The 18,176-nt window shown below is 32.2% G+C and overlaps 1 protein-coding gene across 7 annotated transcripts in view; it reads right to left on the reverse strand.

Annotated features, from left to right (window-relative positions):
• The window catches only part of LOC125649227 (uncharacterized), a 78,608-nt gene that overhangs the window by 7,074 nt on the left and 53,358 nt on the right, over positions 1-18,176 (reverse strand). For all 7 annotated transcript variants that reach the window (XM_056165865.1, XM_048876574.2, XM_048876573.2 and 4 more), the window contains one exon: positions 6,654-6,836. In XM_056165865.1, coding sequence (XP_056021840.1) covers positions 6,654-6,836 — 183 coding nt within the window. The remainder of the gene's footprint in view (positions 1-6,653; positions 6,837-18,176) is intronic.

Below are 18,176 nucleotides of genomic sequence, written 5' to 3' on the forward strand. Positions count from 1 at the left end.
TAATTACCTATGATAAATCTCTTCAGGACCAATAATTAATACTCAAGAGGGGCTTGTGAGTATGCATATCATCTGTAATCAAAATGACTGGTTTGGGACAAATGCCTGCTAGAAGAGGGCTGCTTATAAATATTTCTCACATGCAAATCAAAGTGGGTTGTTTTTTTTTCTAGTGTTTATTTTTTAACTAAGCCTGTCCCAACTGGACTATTAACACACACATTCCCCACTAAGAGGGTTCATTCAAACCTTGCAAACCTTGTCTAATTGTCTTTATTCAGGATACTGTATATTAATTCACCCATTTGTATGAACTTCTAAAATGTGTGCACTATAGAGTAAAGATAGAGAGCAAAGTATTGAATTTCCGTAACCTTGACATTCAATCAGTGACCTTGGGTGAAAGTAATACACCAGAGATGTTAAAAAAACCAATTGTATATTGCTAGATTGTCTAAGCTTTTCTGTTCCAAATGCTTGTGACAAAAACTTCATAGTACATTTTGTGGATCCTAAAATTGTCAAATTTAGGCCAATTTTTTTTTATTATTTGTTTTACGGGAATTTTTTTTTTAAAACTGGGTTGGGGGGTCGAAATAAAAATTATAAATTCAAGCAGTCGGTCCAAAAAATAAAAATAAAACAAATAAATAGATGGACATTTTTTATTTTTCCCCCTCCGATTTCTAGTCAGTTCTACTTCATTTTCTTCAAGCATCCAGATCATGCAGCATTGTCACTGCCCTACAGCTGTTAAATGTTAATATAAAATGTCTTGTTTATATGTCATCGTTTAATTGATATACATGTATAGATCGTTTTATTGTGGAGCAATTTCATTGAAATTTCCTCTGTCATAGGTTTTGTTAAATTCTCAACTTTTATCTGTCTTTTACGTGTACTTTTGTTTAGAAACAAACTGAAAAATCTAGTGATATTTCGAGTTATGTCCAAGACACAATGTAGATATGATATCGACGAACCAAACATGACATTGTACCGATATAGATATGTACCACTCTAATAATCACATACCTTTACTGACGATATCGTGTCGATATCGAATCAGTATTGTTAAACAATTCGTTATGACTGTCCTAGCTACTATATTTCTTTATACTTATGTATAAATTTCGGTATGTTGCACTAAATGAGTTCCCCTTACTGTCGATATCGACGATATTGTATCGATATTGAATCGTTACCGTTTCAAGATTTTGTTGTGACATTCTACCAACTATATTTCTTCATTGTTGTTTGTCTGTTTATAAATTTAACACTGACTGAGATTCCCTTGTTGTCGATATTGATGATATCGAATCATGATTGTAAAAGAAATGGTTGTGCATGTCCTTGCCTGCATCATTCTGATAATTGTGCAGATGTTTAGGTAATTTGCATTAACAAAGTATCCCTTGCTGTTGATATCGTCGATATCGAACCATGATATTTATAAGTTTTTTGTGACCATCCTTGCCATTTTTTTTTTATAGATGTGCATGTGTTCAAGCATTCTAAATTGATTAAGTTTCTATTACTGTCGATATCGACGATATAATGTCGATATCGAATCAGGATTGGTAAGCAGTTGGTTGTGAAGTTTTTTGCTACTATCCTTCTTTAAACTTGTGCTTATGATTAGAAATATCACATTGCCCAAGTTTTCCTTATTGTCGATATCGACGATATCGTATCGATATCAAACTCTTATCATTTGAAAAGTCCTTTTTGTACTTGATACCATAGTTAATGTGAACATTTTGAAATATTTTCATATAAGTAACTTTGTAAGGTAGCAGACATCGATACTAAATTATGATCGCTTGAAGTTTTGAATCAAGGTTTGGTAAATTAAACAACATATGATAATTATTTCTCCTTATATAACATTGGTTACATTTTGCCGTAATACTACATTCACGAATGCATCAACATATTTATGTCAACTATTAAATAATGGTGCACATATATTTTTACCCTTAAAATTCGAGAAAAACGATCGATATCAATACAATAACGGAACAGTTTTGTCAATATCGACGATATCGACAAAGCACCCAGCGTCATTTATGATGATTGACTTCAACAACAAAATCCATACAACTATCAATATCGATACGATATCGAATTGATATTGCCGATATCGACATGATAGTTAGTCTGTGGTAAATTTTCAATATTAATTATTTCGCAAATCTCAGTCAATTACAAAAATTCCATATGGTTGATATCGAAACGATATCGACACAACATTGTCGATGTCGTTGATATCGACATTACACTCGGTCTTGGACATGTATGGATATTTCTGGTTGTGTCAATGAAATATGATAATGCGTACCCTTGCAAACCTTGAAAATAACAGTGTAATCTTGGTTGAGATTTGGCTCGGCTGGATGGCTATCCAGTCGAGCTGAATCTCAGCTGAGATTACGTAACACTGATGTCCACTTCAGTGTCACCCTCACCATAATATTTCATAACAGCCACATAATCACCCATCTTGTTAATGACATCATTATCAGAGAAAGTGAGATTCACTTTTTAGATCTATGACTTTGAAGTTTTACCCTTATAGTCAACAGATAGTGACGATCTTGAATCACAATCAAAATGCCTCGAATGTTTAAGGTGCTGACATCTTGGCGCGACGGTTTCATTTTTCCAGCTAAATATCATCATACATTTCAATGTCTCTGGTTGGATTATGCCTGTGGAATCAGCCAATGACATGTCTCCTTTTATAAGTACTCATATTAGTCTGGTTCCCGTCCCCACCACTCATTGATCACTCCAAACAAGTGATGAATGAGTGGCAGGCACGGGAACCAGACAGACGTTTTATTTTTTTCTCATTCAACAAGGCACAGTCGGCGGAAGAAATAAAAAAACAACTATGAATGGGTACTTTTATTTTTATTTCAATTTTGCCTAAATTTGGGTCGGCGCTCCCGTAAAAGATATTTTTAAAAAGTTGGCCTTACTTTGGCCTTCGACCAATGAAGAGTATTGCCTAAAAACTTGATATTTTAAAAAAAATTATTAAAAAGAGTACACATTCAGCAAATTGATATAATTATATTTCAAAATGGAAATCAGTTTTGGTGGAGGAAAAAATTTCCTATGTAAATTTCTGAATATCTCAACACAAGAGTTTCGACCAAAGAATGTTTGAATTGCATGACCAGAAATAATTATTGTTGCACCTAGTATTTTGATTGTCTTTGCTAACCAAAGACTTAAAATAATCTTTTCTTCAAGACTACTTTTAAGCTAAGATCTCTTAAGTGCCATCAAATTAATGTTCACTCTAGGCAGATGGAAAATCTGCAATGGCTATCACAAATGTTGTTCCATGGTTATAGTTAGCGAGAGTCTATAATGGTTCACAAAGCCTCCCTACCTGAATGTACTTAATGTATCAAATATTCCCATTAGCAATAAAATCCTAAACCTGTACCTTTTGGTTAATCAATAAGTCTGCTGATGTCAAAGTTCCCTTTTTAACATTTAACAAGACCATGCCCTATGGGACATGATATAACTATGTGCATTAGCTATGATGAAACATTTCAGCATGCAGAAAACATTAGGTAATATATTTGTAATAGCAGGTAGTCTACAGAACAGTAAGTGTATCTTCTATAAATGCTCTTAAAACTGTCAGAAGTTCATACATGTACCATGTTACAGAATCAATATGGCCAATTCCCAAATTACAGAGAAATGCAGATGGTGTAAGAAATATTGATATCTACAGAGGTGAAACCAAACAGCTTGCCAATATAGAAATCTAGGCCCATAATTGTGATTGGATGCAAAGAAGGTTTTCTGAAGAAATACATGTCTGTATATGAATTCATACTAATATCCTTTATTATGCTTCCTGTTCCTATATTTTCAATATCCTACTATTTTTGCAGAGAGCATGGATAAACGTACACTTTAACTATTTCTTTTGCATTTTTAAAAAAGTTTTTTTGCCTTGCCATGTATAAGTCAGAAAAATAGTTAGCAATCTGCGGGCTCGAACCCCAGGTATTTTTCTCGCTAAGTAAATGCGTTATTCATTAGGTTTCAGAATAACTATATCAGAGATGGATGAATTTTATATATATATTAACTAAAAATTGTCACTAATCTCGACTACGACTATTTTGGCATAGTGCACACAAAATGTAACATTTTTAAATGAATAACATCGTGGCTAAAAGAATTTCAACAGCAATTTTACTTGTTGTGAAATTACTATAAAATCTTACATCAATGGTGAGAAATAAATTCAATACATGTTTATCATTTACAAAATTAGTGATGTTCATGCAGAAAATCCGAAAGATCTGAGGATCACAAAATAAGGAATCAACAATACAATAAAAATGGAGAATATATCAAATGATACTTTGTAATTTTCTGCAATAATGTCATCTATATATCTGGTGTCAGTTGGGCTATCTATAAATCATAGATCTATTTATTTCTCATCATTTTCTGAGTAATCATTATAGATCTGGACATATATTTAATGACTACAAGTAAAAGCATTATATAGACTCAAATTATACATACACCTTATAATTTGTGGTAGCCTTAATCTCATGAGACGGAAAAACTTTAATACAAAAAGCTGACATGAACTTTCCGCTCAGGTGAACTAAAAATAGTCATAACTATACCATTTCATTATAGTTTGTAAATAATTGATTAATTTTACTGTTTGAGAGTAATTTTCCTATCATTTTGATTAATTTTACTGTTTTAGAGTAATTTTCCTATCATTTTGATTAATTTTACTGTTTGAGAGTAATTTTCCTATCATTTTATTTTCAGTCAAGACAGTTGAAGCTAATTGCTCAGATTTTTAATAATGTTTGACGTAAATTAAACCTTATGAGCTAAAAATTAAAAAAAAAAAAGTACTTAGGTCATTAACCTACGAAAAATATTGAAAATGATTCTAATAATGGATACCATTGGCTACAGCTTTAATTATTCAAAGTTGATTCAAGATATCAAGTCAGATGAAAAATCCCCTAGATTATAATATCCTATCCCATCCGATCAATGTCCCTCAACATAAAGGAACCCAATTAATACTTCCTGATGTTCGGAGTATCATGTCATTAACATGGAAAGAAAGATTTTCATTTCCTATAGCTGAACCTATGATAGCAAGTGAAGTATAGCATTTCTTGCAATGATATGCTCTACTAAACATGTATTTATCAATTGGAAGAGTGAAATACTAGCAAGAGGAAATCCAAATTATGTCCTAAATGATAATAATAATAATTAAAAAGAGCACCATTAACTGTGATATCCCTCACAATATGCATTATTTGCAACTACAATGCATATAAATCTTGTGATTTTGCTAATTAACTCCAGCAAACTTTCAGCCAATCTCTATATATCATTAATGTAGACAATTGACTAGTTTTTATTCAATATATCTTATTCTTTTATAATTTCTATCCACTTGTGATTGCTGTAGCAAGTGAGATTAAATCTACGCTTCACATGATGCATAGATATGGAATGGTATTCTATGTATGGTGGCCAAAACATTTTCCCCGTACTTATGGAATCACACACGCAGCTGCAAGCTGCTTACATCCCCAGCAACTTTGTTGCAAAGGAATAAAAATAAAATCAAACATTTCTCAAAGATATTCCTTGAATAAAAGTTGAAGTGTTGCACTATGACAACACGTTTACCACTGTTTAGCTACCAGCATTCCGTAATCAGACATTCCTTCAACCAGATAATCTAGTGGATCCAATGCTCAACACTAATGCTATATTCAGGAATGTCATGATATTACCAATGCTATATTCAGGAATGTCATGATATTACCAATGTTATATTCAGGAATGCCATGACATTATGCACTTGCAGGAAGATCTTTCAATAAAACCTTTCCTCATAAAACTTCTGTAATCTAAAATGTAACAGATTTATGTACAAACTTTAAAACTATTGATTTTGGTTCATCATCTCCTTCAGTGTTTTCATTCAAATTATATAGACAATTATTCTGTTTTCCCTTGAAGGACTGTGAAGTGATATTTTATTCATACCCAATAATGCCATCTATTCCATCATTAACTGATTGAACATCCATCAAACCTTACACATAAAAACACATTGCCAATTTTAAAGTACACTTAATCCAACTCTCCAAGTATATAGGGGGGCTTTTAAAATAAAAATAAAAACAGTAAGGTCATAATATCTGAATTTCCAGCTATCTGTTGTTGGAATAAATTGAGGTAGAATGAGGAAAATAACAAAACCAGTCACCTAAGAATTCAATCTGAGATTTAAAATACTGCAGAATCATTCATTTCTGAGGGATTAACTTTTTATAGCTAAGAAAAATAAGAATGGTCATGGGGACTAAGAATGGTCATTGGGACTTGATTTTATAGTTGAAGAAAAATAAAAATGGCTTTGAAGTTGAAGTTATTTTTAATTGTAGTTCAGGGGTTTTTATGTTTGGGCCGGGTTTTCTTTTTGTTTTGGGGTTTTTTTTATTTTGTGTGTGGATATGTTTACACCATGAAAACAACAAGACAAAATAATTGTCACCATGGTAAACACCGAGTAATGGTAGCTGCACGCGTATCTTTATAATCTGAACTTCACGTACCTCTTTCTGACGTTCCTTGTTAGAAAACAGGTTGAGTTCCTCTCCATAGATTTCTTGTTGATTCAAGACTTCCTGATAGTCTATTTCTTTCATCAAAGTAGGATCTTCAATTCCATTTGCTTTCAGGAATTCCATATAGGCTACCTGAAAGGCTTGCCCAATGGACTGGGCTATCAGCTGGGCCTGAAATATTAAAATTGTCTTTATTCAAAGTATGTATTAGGATAATGTTGAAAGATTAATCCATTACATCGTTTCTGTTCCTCAAGAACTATTACTCCTCGAATATAGAAAAACAAATCAAATATCTACTGTGGCAGATATTAGTATATAATCTTAATGCAACAGAAAAAATTCACATTCAGTAAAAGTAAAAAAGTCACTAATGTATGAGATCAAATCTGCTGCACGGTCACAATACTGACCATATATTGGCATCAGTAGATTTTGAGAGAGTTTTCAAAATTTCATACAGAAAGTTGAGTTTGCATTTATAGATGTAAGGTACTCACAGAAAAATGATTCGCAAAGTGTATTTATTACATCAACATCCATGATGAATGACAAAATCATGTCAGAGAAATCTAGAGTTCAGTATAGAGTTGATGAGCCTAACAGCAGTAAAATTGAACTTCTGTACTTAAAGCTTTTTCCCAAATTTTGAGATTTTTTTTAATGAGTTATATAAATTTGACACGTTGAACTTAAGGAGGAGTGATCATGTCAAGAAATTCATTTAGCTTTGATACTGTGTGTTGTTGACATTTTTGGAGAAAGGGTGTATATATTTCTATTATTTATCATGCTAAATCAAACTGATTGGTTATAAAAGCAGGAGTTTCATTTTGCTACATTTTGTTTTTTTATAAGATTCTCAAAAGATTTTTTAAAGTAATCATTTTAAAACTCTATAAGAACTTTACTTGATAAGGCCTATTTTCTGACTATATAAAATAGACAATCATTGCTTTTGTGAAAATCTAAATCCTGGATACTACTCAGTTGTTACTTGAATGAAATTACCAAAATTCTAAAATCATAACATCAAAAATGTGTTTTCCTAGCATTTTGGTTTATTGACATAAAATGGCTAATTTTCATGCAGTTTTTCTTTCATATATTTATGCCATATTCTTATCTATCTAATGCACTTAGTGATATAAAGATTTTATTTGCTTAAAGCTATACTCTGTATGTTTTCTGAAAGAAATACAAATTACCAATAAAAACGAGTATTTTAACTGCAGAATTTGAGTGAAACTGAGAATTTATGTCACTTTTAATGTACCACAACTGATTGTAAATATTAAGAGACAAATAATATGAAACAGTTTTGGAAATGGTTTCTTTTATGAAATAATATAATATAAAAAGAAGTGATGCTTTAAAACTGCAAAAATCATTATAGTTTATTATTCATATGTTGGTATAATACTGATATTGTCCATTTGTGTATACACATGATTAGCAATTCATATACGTATGTACTCATTTCCCCATCATGCTACATCCACATGTAGTTTGCAGTCTATGTAACATGTAGCTAATGTTGTAAACTTTCTTTCTTTTTTGAAATTTCCTTCTTTATAAACTGTCTTGCTGTTATGCCCTCTGGGCCCAAAATTGGAATAAAACTTCTCTTATCTCTTATCTAGTCTTTCTATAAAGTTTTAAAATTTTTAGTTTCATAGGGGACAAAAAACACTAGTTATCATATACATGTGCAATCCTTTAATTGAATTCAATTAGTAAAGTCATTTTTATTACTCAATTTTTTAAACACCTTTTAAAATTACTAAGGATTTCAGTACTTTTATATGCTTTTTATCCATTTGCTCTTTAAATACTTGTCTCAACAAAATACATCAAATATATTGTCAGCCTTACCATGCAATTTATGTCACAGAAGACCATTGAAAATTATCATATAATAATAAAGAAATTCAAGAAAACTCGAATCATTTTCTAGGAAATTGAAATAGAATTTTCATGATGTACCTTCAGAATGAATTTTTTTTATTTCAATGCATTTGTAAAAATCATAAGCCCTAATTTTTAGAAAATGATACATTATTTTCTCAAATGAATTTTTACGTTTTTAACTTTAAGTTGAACACGTATAAACTACAATTTTTCAAGACAACATGCTTTTTATAAATCGCCAAAAATCAACAATAAACCAATATTACAATGACAATGATATATATACATTTTCTAAATTCCAACCAAAATTTGTGAAAATCATGTTTTAAAAGGTTCCATATTTCCTTGCTGACAGGTGGCAGTTCCTGAATTTAAGATAGAACTATAGTGTGATTTCCTACCTCTTGTTGCGCTTCATAAATAACATCCAAAGGTTCATACTTCGTTGTATTATAAGAACCAAGTTTCACATTGCCCCCAATAGCAAACATATTCGAAGATGCTGCCCCCGATTCAAACATGATAGAAACTTTACAAAATACACATTCCAACACTCTTTAACAACATTTCAAGTCTTTTCATTCCTTCCATATTTCCATTCAGCTAAGCATCCTTAACCATCACCCAAGAGTCAAATGATATGTTATCACTGCAAACTCCGAAATTTAAATCCACAATGAAGCAGGGGTTTTGCCTATATGTGGCAAGTAGGCAAATTATTTTCATCAATATTATCCCTTTCAATGCGAATCACTCTTAATGCAGTTCTAAAATCAATAAAATCAATGTATATGGACTCCGGTGAAAATGCACATCATCTGAACGTTCAACGGAGGAACACAAGCCATGCCTCGCTGAGTGAAATAATCACCATGCTGGATGTTCCTTCCTATTCATAGCCATTTCAAAACTTGATTCTTTGATAATATGCATTTATTGATTCTATCATTCTCTCCTCACAACTCTTGGTGTTAGGGGAAGCCACTACCTTTAGTGGACATTCCCAAATAATCAGTACAACATCGTGCTAACGATGAACTGCTTTAAACATTCGGTAATGCATTTCATAAATCAGTGATGATTGCACACACAGGTCTTCAATACAATTTGACAAATTTCATTTGCTCTATTGAATGAGACGGAAATATAAATTGTACGTTCTCCTAAGGAACCAAATTGAATTTCAAATCACTTTAAATCTTTTGGAGAACCACATCAAATAGACATTAATTCTTATCACTTGCTTTTCTTTACATTAATTCATGGTACCCCAAGTAATCTCAAAGATAATATGAACTAAAAACATTGCATTGCCCTTATATTTTTAAAATAAGCAATGATGAATTTAGTATTTAGAAAACATGAATCCATTAGGACAAAACTATGTCTTCAAAGTTAAGTAATCTCTTAATTGAGCTATGATCTCTTTTTCTAAACTTACATTCAAGGTTTCATGCACATTTCTTTATTCATTCAAAATCACATTATTTTCTTAACATTGTTATTCAGCCTGGCCTGGAGGTTATAAAACTTTTAATGTACTCATACTCAAACTCAGCTATGTTTGTTTTGAGTACTACTTTGAGCAAGCTCCCAGCATACTCGAAAAATCTTGAGCATGTATTCCATTCGAGTATGAGGATGATTTTATAAAAGTTTTATAACTTCACTTATAAGTATGATTTAGAGCATGGAGTTTGAGTTTGAGTATGAAAATGTGCTCAAAAAAGTTTTATAACCTCCACTGGTTAAACGTATCCAAAAATCAAAAATAATTTTTTTAGTAACTCATTTTGGTATGGGATATAACGAGACAACTCAGCCCCTAGGCTTAAAGATGTTATTCAATTATCGGAAAACTGTTACTGTTTATATACTTGCATATGAGTTGATCCTTTAATTTTCTAAGCCATTCATTCTGTAAAATGTGGTCAAATAATTGGATGATCAATTAATTACTGTAGGCTAATCATAAATAAAGAACTGCTTTTGATATAACTGCATGCATACACTCCTTTAATTGTTTGAATATTACCTTACAGTGGTCTGTGTTTGTTTAATGGTATGCACCCCTTTTTTCATCAATATTGCCGGTAAAGTTTTTAAAAAACAAATTCACACTCATCGTCGGTTACCCACGGGTGCTTCTAATTGATTCTCTCCATCATCATGGATGAGGGAGCGTGAGTGGACTCAAAACCGTGGTTTGCGACGATGATTCACACTGCACATACATTCTAATATTTTGTGAATATCTATACTGCCCATCATAGATAAGAATACACTCACCAAAATATCATTAAGTTACTTGCACATAAAAAAAGGATTACATCATAGATATTGATGCAAAATACATAACTCTTACATATAAATAGATGAAGTTAGGTTTTTAACTTTTTATATCCCTTTTTTTTTTTTATCAAAATACTTGATTTTCTGAATTTTTTAATTATCTAAAAAGAGATATTATGCAAACCTTAACTTGAAACCATTTCAAACTAATTACTGATACATGTTATTGTGTATTTGATGTGTACTTTCATAGGACCCTTGATTTTTCACCTTAAATAAATCAATATAACAATTTAATAGACTATGCCAAAATATTGAATGTTCATTCATTGTTTCATATACATTGCAGTTGTACCCCTTACTGATTATTTTACCGAGATAAATTGAAAGTTATACATAATGAATTCAGCCAATCTAATTAAAATCAGACTTCTTAGATACGCGCCGTATACTCTGCGTAAGAAGATCTGACATAACCTGTCTAGGGTTCATGTGAACTTTATGTTAGCCAATCAGCACGTCGCCTGTGAAATTGTCGGTGTTCACAATTCAAGGAAAATTTATATTGATAAAAATTATCAATTTAGTGATATTATCAACCTGAATTAAACCAGCATTGGTGACAAGAACATTCATTTAGTGTTTCTGACTATCTTAACAAAGAAATGCTTAATTTCACATTAAGGACGTATACTACATCGTCGTAATGGCCGACTTCCTTTTAAAATACGAATGAAAAAATAAATATTAGCAATATTGGTATATTCCTTTAAAATCTAATTGCCTAACTGGGTAGCTCAGTCGGTTAGCATGCTGACTGTTGATCTGTAGATTGTGGGTTCGATCCCAGCAGGGGCTTTTAAAATTTTTTCAGATTACTTTTTACTAAAACTGCATTTTTTTTACTAAAATTAAAATAATATTAAAGTAAACTTTAAAAGTTTTCAAATTTTAAAATACTGTTTTACATACCCTCCACTTTACATGCATATCAAATTTCTCAGGTGTTATATAATATTCCTCCTTAACTGAAGCATCTGAGCGTGTTTAAATTTTAGGACTGGAAACGGCTAATGTTGGATCCATGCAGCCCTCTATCTTTAATTTGCATTAATACTCTATCAATTAAATGACGTTATCTTCATCAATTTAATATGATGAATTTTTGCAAATCTAAATTTATACATTTATGATTAAAAGCAAACCAATTTCATATTTATATATATATATTTGGTTGTTATTGAGAAAATCAGTGAAAATCTTTTCTCCAAAACATATTAAACACTAGGGTTCTCCCTATTACTTTGATTGAACTTTTCACCTTGGATCATAGAAATAAGTGATTGGTTGTTATGTCTGATTGTTCTTCTTCCCTGGAGACTAAATCGTTTCCACTGCCCAGCAATAATGATGGAATGTTATGAGTATGCTCTCTTCAATACTAAAAGCAGTGTTCTTGATAATGTAACATTGTATCTTCATAGCTGTATAGCTCAAATTATATATGCACACTACAGTAATTTCAATATCTCTAAGGTGTATATCCAAGGAATTCTATTACTTATACATCTAAATCTATTTCTGTATCTATATTTCTAATTCAAGGAACCTCCGAGGTCAAGAAATGTTTTGAAAATAAATTAAAGCCTTGGCTTTTTTATTTTTAGATTTCAAACAACATTTTAAGTCTGAGGAGGTTATCCATGAAAACAAGGACTTTATTTCTATTCTACTTTGTTCGGCTTAGAAATATACAGGTGATCGTTTTTCTGTACAGCTACAAATTAGGTCATTTCATGTCATCATGGCAGCTTCCGAAACAATCATTTTTTTGCTGACAAAAAATGATGAGACGGTAGGGTCTACTACATTATGTATTTAGAAAGATATTATCAAGTTTTTAGTTTGATGTTGATGGATTATACCAATGTGATGTATTTATCTGATCTGCTATAAATGTGGATTTCCCATGCACAGTGCAACAAAACTATACACACGTGGAAGAGGGTCATCTTGTCTGGACATTGACATGTTTGTTTACATGTGTTTCAATCTCAGAATCAAGATGATTGATTTTTTTATTTATTAATGTCAAATATCCTTCAATCATTTAAAAAAATTTAACATTGATTAATTCCTATGATAATGAAATGAAATTATCAATCTTATTTTTTATTAGTAAAACATGAAGTGTAAAAAAAACAGGAGGTGGGATCACGCAAAATTTTGTAGCAATATACAAGTCAAAGACATGAAACCGATATCATCTCCATCAATATTACTTTTAAGTCTGCGTATTTATTTTTCTTGTGGAAGTTTATCATGTATCACTGAATCTGATATCTTAACCCTTTCCTTCGTAGAATATCAATATTACCCAACCTGATTTGCATGGGAATTTGTAACAATTACTTGATTAATGAATTTTGATAAATTAATACACAACTTGTAAAAGAAAGACAGTGCATGGGAATATGAAATTTTCAGGAAATCTTTTCAGGTTCCCTTCCTTTTATTTATTTATAAATTTGGTAGAAAAAATTCAAAATCTTGGTAATCTGTACTTGGTTTTTATATTCTTACGAGGCAGAATTCATTAAAAAAAAAATCTTGCTGTGGCCCTCAACTTGACATTATATTGATGATGTTTTATCCATTAACAATTATCATTTTTATTCATATATTCATTCAATAAATCCCAGTAAACTCGAAATGAAAGACACCACAGTCTTCCACATCTGCTTCACATTTAATTATTTTATTGAACATATATGTTAACAGCAAACTAACAACTCAACTCAGCTTTATGACAATTGGGATGACTTCAACTTCTCCATCGTCAACTTCCCATATTTATAGCAATATTCCATTATCACCTGTATACGGTGTTTATGTCTCTCAACTGATTCGATACGCAAGAGCTTGTTCCACGTATGGTGTTTGTAAATTGAGGCAGCTGCAGGCTACTGACAAACAAGTTGATATTACAGAGTTTCAACAGTCTCGTTTAAAGTCAGCATTTCGCAAATTTTAAGGTCATTATAATGATCTAATTTACCAGTACAACCTGTCATTGGGTCAAATGCTGTCTGACATGTTTCATACCAACTGAGGCTTTACACACTGATTTTGACTAAGGATTTCTCCATTTACCTGATTGAGATATAGGACTCACAACAGGTGTGACCGGTTAATGGGGGATACTTACTCCTCCTAGGCACCTGATCCCACCTCTGGTAAGTCCAGGGGTGTGTTTTGCCCTTAATTTTGTATTCTTTATAGGAGTTACGAGATTGATCACTGTTCATTATCTTCACCTTTTCATATTAAATATTGAATTATAATAAACACAAAAATCATCAATTTTTACATCATTTTTCAACATCTATTTTGGAATTGAACCATAGTAGAGTGTTACAAATTTTGTTCTGCTGTATGTATTTTAAGCTCAACATTTATATGTCATTTAGCTATGCAGTAACCACATCACATCAAAAGTTATTGTAAATCTAGAAATAAATGTTTTCCCCCAAAGTCCAATAATTCATTTATAACATCATTACTATTAATAATGGCCATAATTATGTCTACCCAAGTGTATATGTCCGTAAAAAAAATCTAGAGTATCATGAGCTACAAATAAAAATTTTGATGAACCATCCCAATCTCTACCCAGAGTTATCGTTCCCGCTACGCTCCACTAATACCTCTGTCAACGTCTAAAAAGTTATATCAAAATGTACAAAAACTAACTTAGCATATCGAACTGTAATGATAATATCTGAGCAAATCAAACACTTCTCTGAATTTTTTAAAATCAGAAGATGGTAAATATGAGACACCTGAGCGAATTAGAAGGTTTATATAAATATTCATTTATTCAATAATACTAGTATAATCATGGAGTTCGTTGTTTTTGTGAACCTACTTCAAGATTTAAAGCATAAAACTTAAACTTATAAAATTATTATCCATGATGCTATAGGTATAGGTAAGTTTGCCAAGAATCTTGACATTTAGACGTTGACAGAGGTGTTGTAGCGCAGCGTAATACGCCCTCTGGTGAGAGATTGGAACCATCCATCAAGGGTTAGTGAGGTGTCAGCATAATGAATTTTTTTATCTTTATCATTAATAATAGCAAGTACATCTAGCTTAAGGTATCACACGGGTAATTATTTTCACTATAAATTAATATAGCGGAAATCATTAAAAATCAGTGTGCTAAATTGATGCCACATAATGCAGTCAGAAATGTTCCATGTTACCTGACTCATCTATCGACACCGGGGGAAAAACCCACCTGGTCTACACGTCATTTTCTAATTTTTTTTTAACACGAAAACAAAATTACCCTCCAATCCATGTGTTTCTCATGTATGTTAGCAGACTTAGTGCACGTCATGAAGTAGCCTCTGCTACCAACATCAATAATTCCTTTGTAAGCAATTTATTATTCCTACAAATTACACAAAATTTCCTAATCAGGGGTACAAAAATTAATAGAAAAGAATAAGGGAAATGAGAAAAATCAGATGTGAATTTTTTTTATTCTTTTCAATATATGTAACTACAATTGACTAAGTTCAATTTGATTGGACAATTACCAATACTTAAAGATCAGGACAGTGAAAATTTGAGTTACATACACATGTATAAGTACAAAGAATTTTTGACATTAAGAAAAAACTACTGCAGTTCACAATATGGACTGGAATTGAGTAAGCCTAACATACACAACGAAATGTACCAGAGCAAGATGACAGATGTAGCTTAGCGGTCTTTGCTTTGTTTCATCATCATTATACAACAGTTGAAATGGAAGATTTAATTGAGGAGCAAGTTTAGTGCAACAGAAACTTCTAGTTTCCCCACATCTAAAACAAACGCTCATGTCCAGTCTGCAGTTTCAACCCCTTAGTACATGTATGTCCAGAATTGCATGAAAATATGTTACCCTACGCTTGAAATCAAATGATCATGATAAGATTGCTTTTAAATGGATCCCAAGTTATCATTACCACGAAACAAAAAACATATAAAAACAAAAAGAATCTAACATTTTGCAATCTTGAATTTATTCATTCACTACATGCAGATACTGATATGTTGAATCAAAGTGTTAATTATGAAGATCGCGTACAATACAATAGTGTTCTAATTTGCTTTTTATAAAATATGTCAATGCTACACAAGGATTATAATGTAAAATTTAAGGATATTATTTCTCTTTCTGTATAGACATTCATAAAAATATTTAAACTACTTTAAAATTTGAAATTGACCATAAACAGTATGCTTCCCTTCAATATCAATTTCTAAAATCAATTGAAAATATACTAATGAATTGTTCTCGTTTCATTTGCCAGATATTATCCCTCATAAGTAATGGTATTCATTTTCTTCTTACTTTTATGATACCTCAAACCCTTAAACTCTAGAATCATGATTTCTAATGCAAGAAATTTTCTTTGTAAGAAGCCATTCATTTAGGACTACGAGGAACTCGAGTTCCTGTCTCGGAGGCAACTTCACAGACGCCAAAGCAGGTACTTCCCGTAAAGGTGAAAATAAAAGATGGTGACAATTTAACCTAAAGCCGTCAAATCCATGCGGTTCTCTTGATGTAGCATTATTCTCAGCGTCATCACACAGAATAAGGATATTAGAACTGATGAAACAGGTTCAGTGTCTTCAATAAAATGAGAGAAATGAATCATCTGCTTGACAGGTATCTGATGAAAGTGCCCAATGATAAGAAACTTTATGGATTTTCAATTACAAGAGTTCTAAATCAATATTGGCTTATTGCACAGCAACATAATAATCAGCATATTGTATGATCACCGTCCCTTGTAAAACGTACTATCAAGTTAACTTGGCAGAATCAGAAAAAAGCCTGAATATCACTGTCTACAATATGCATGTACTGGGATAAAAAGATCTGTGATACAGGGTGATTCATTTATAGAGTACCATATGTAATGTCACTCTCAAAGAAATTGTTGACAAGTTTGTGACTGAAATAGAAACTAATGTAAACACTCAGCTTGAAGCTAATTCTATTCATAATGAAAATTAATATGGTTTGTTTAGATTGTGGTTCAATGGCCTCCTAGCATATTGACTAAACTAGAGCCATCCAAATGGCAATACATGCAACGATTCCCTTGAAAGGCACTTTTAAAACTAGAGATGTTTTCTTTTGAATTCTGCATATTTGACTATATTCCTTCACCATGACTCTCCTAATGTATCAGGGCTCTGTTTTATAGAGGAATTCAGAGTTGGGAAAACATTCTACCTATGCTAGTGCCCTTTAAACTCAACCTTTGACCTTTAACCAAAATGGTATATATTCTTGTCTCACAGGGAACCTGTGTGTGAAGTTTGGGCGGAGAGAGAATGCAGTTGCTGTGCCGATGTTGACATGACCCATTATCTTAATGACATGGTGTAAAAGTGAATTCAACAAGAGGTACTGTGAGCAATGCTCACTAAGAATACCCCCCGCTTACCCCAATCTCCCAAAGGGTGTTGGTAATAGGTATAAACTACCTCTTTTCTGAGTGTAAAAAACAAATGGCATGACAAACCGAACCATATTGCTACTTCGATGTCCAGTGCACGTGACCTTTGACCTTTTGACCCCAAAATTGATAGGGAACATCTTCATCCCATGGGTAGTCCATATGTATGATATGGTGACTGTAGGTGGAAAGGATAACGCTTTAGAGCTCGGAAACAATATTTCTATTTCAATGTCCCGTGCACTTGACCTTTGACCTTTTGACCCCAAAATCGATAGGGAACATCTTCATCCCATGGGTAGTCCATATGTATGATATGGTGACTGTAGGTGGAAAGGATAACGCTTTAGAGCCCGGAAACCATATTGCTACTTCGATGTCCAGTGCGCTTGACCTTTGACCCCAAAATCGATAGGGAACATCTTCATCCCATGGGTAGTCCATATATATGATATGGTGACGGTAGGTGGAAAGGATAATGCTTTAGAGCCCGGAAACCATTGCGTCTACAGACGGACGGACAACCCGATTCCAGTATACCCCCCCCCCCCCCCCCCAACTTGTTGCGGGGGGTATAATAAGATTCAGAAACCATTGTCCTACCTTGGGGTCTTGTTAACCATTGTTCTTTTGACCACAAGATTGATAATGCAAATCAATGACTCAAACAGGGAATCTCATTTTCAACACTTTAGTGTGAAGCAAATTGAATTAAGAGTTCAGAAAACATTTTCCTATACTGATGCCCTGTTGTATATAACCTATGAAAACCTGAAGA

The sequence above is a fragment of the Ostrea edulis genome, chromosome 5 (genome assembly GCF_947568905.1).
Source record: "Ostrea edulis chromosome 5, xbOstEdul1.1, whole genome shotgun sequence".
Taxonomy (NCBI): domain Eukaryota; kingdom Metazoa; phylum Mollusca; class Bivalvia; order Ostreida; family Ostreidae; genus Ostrea; species Ostrea edulis.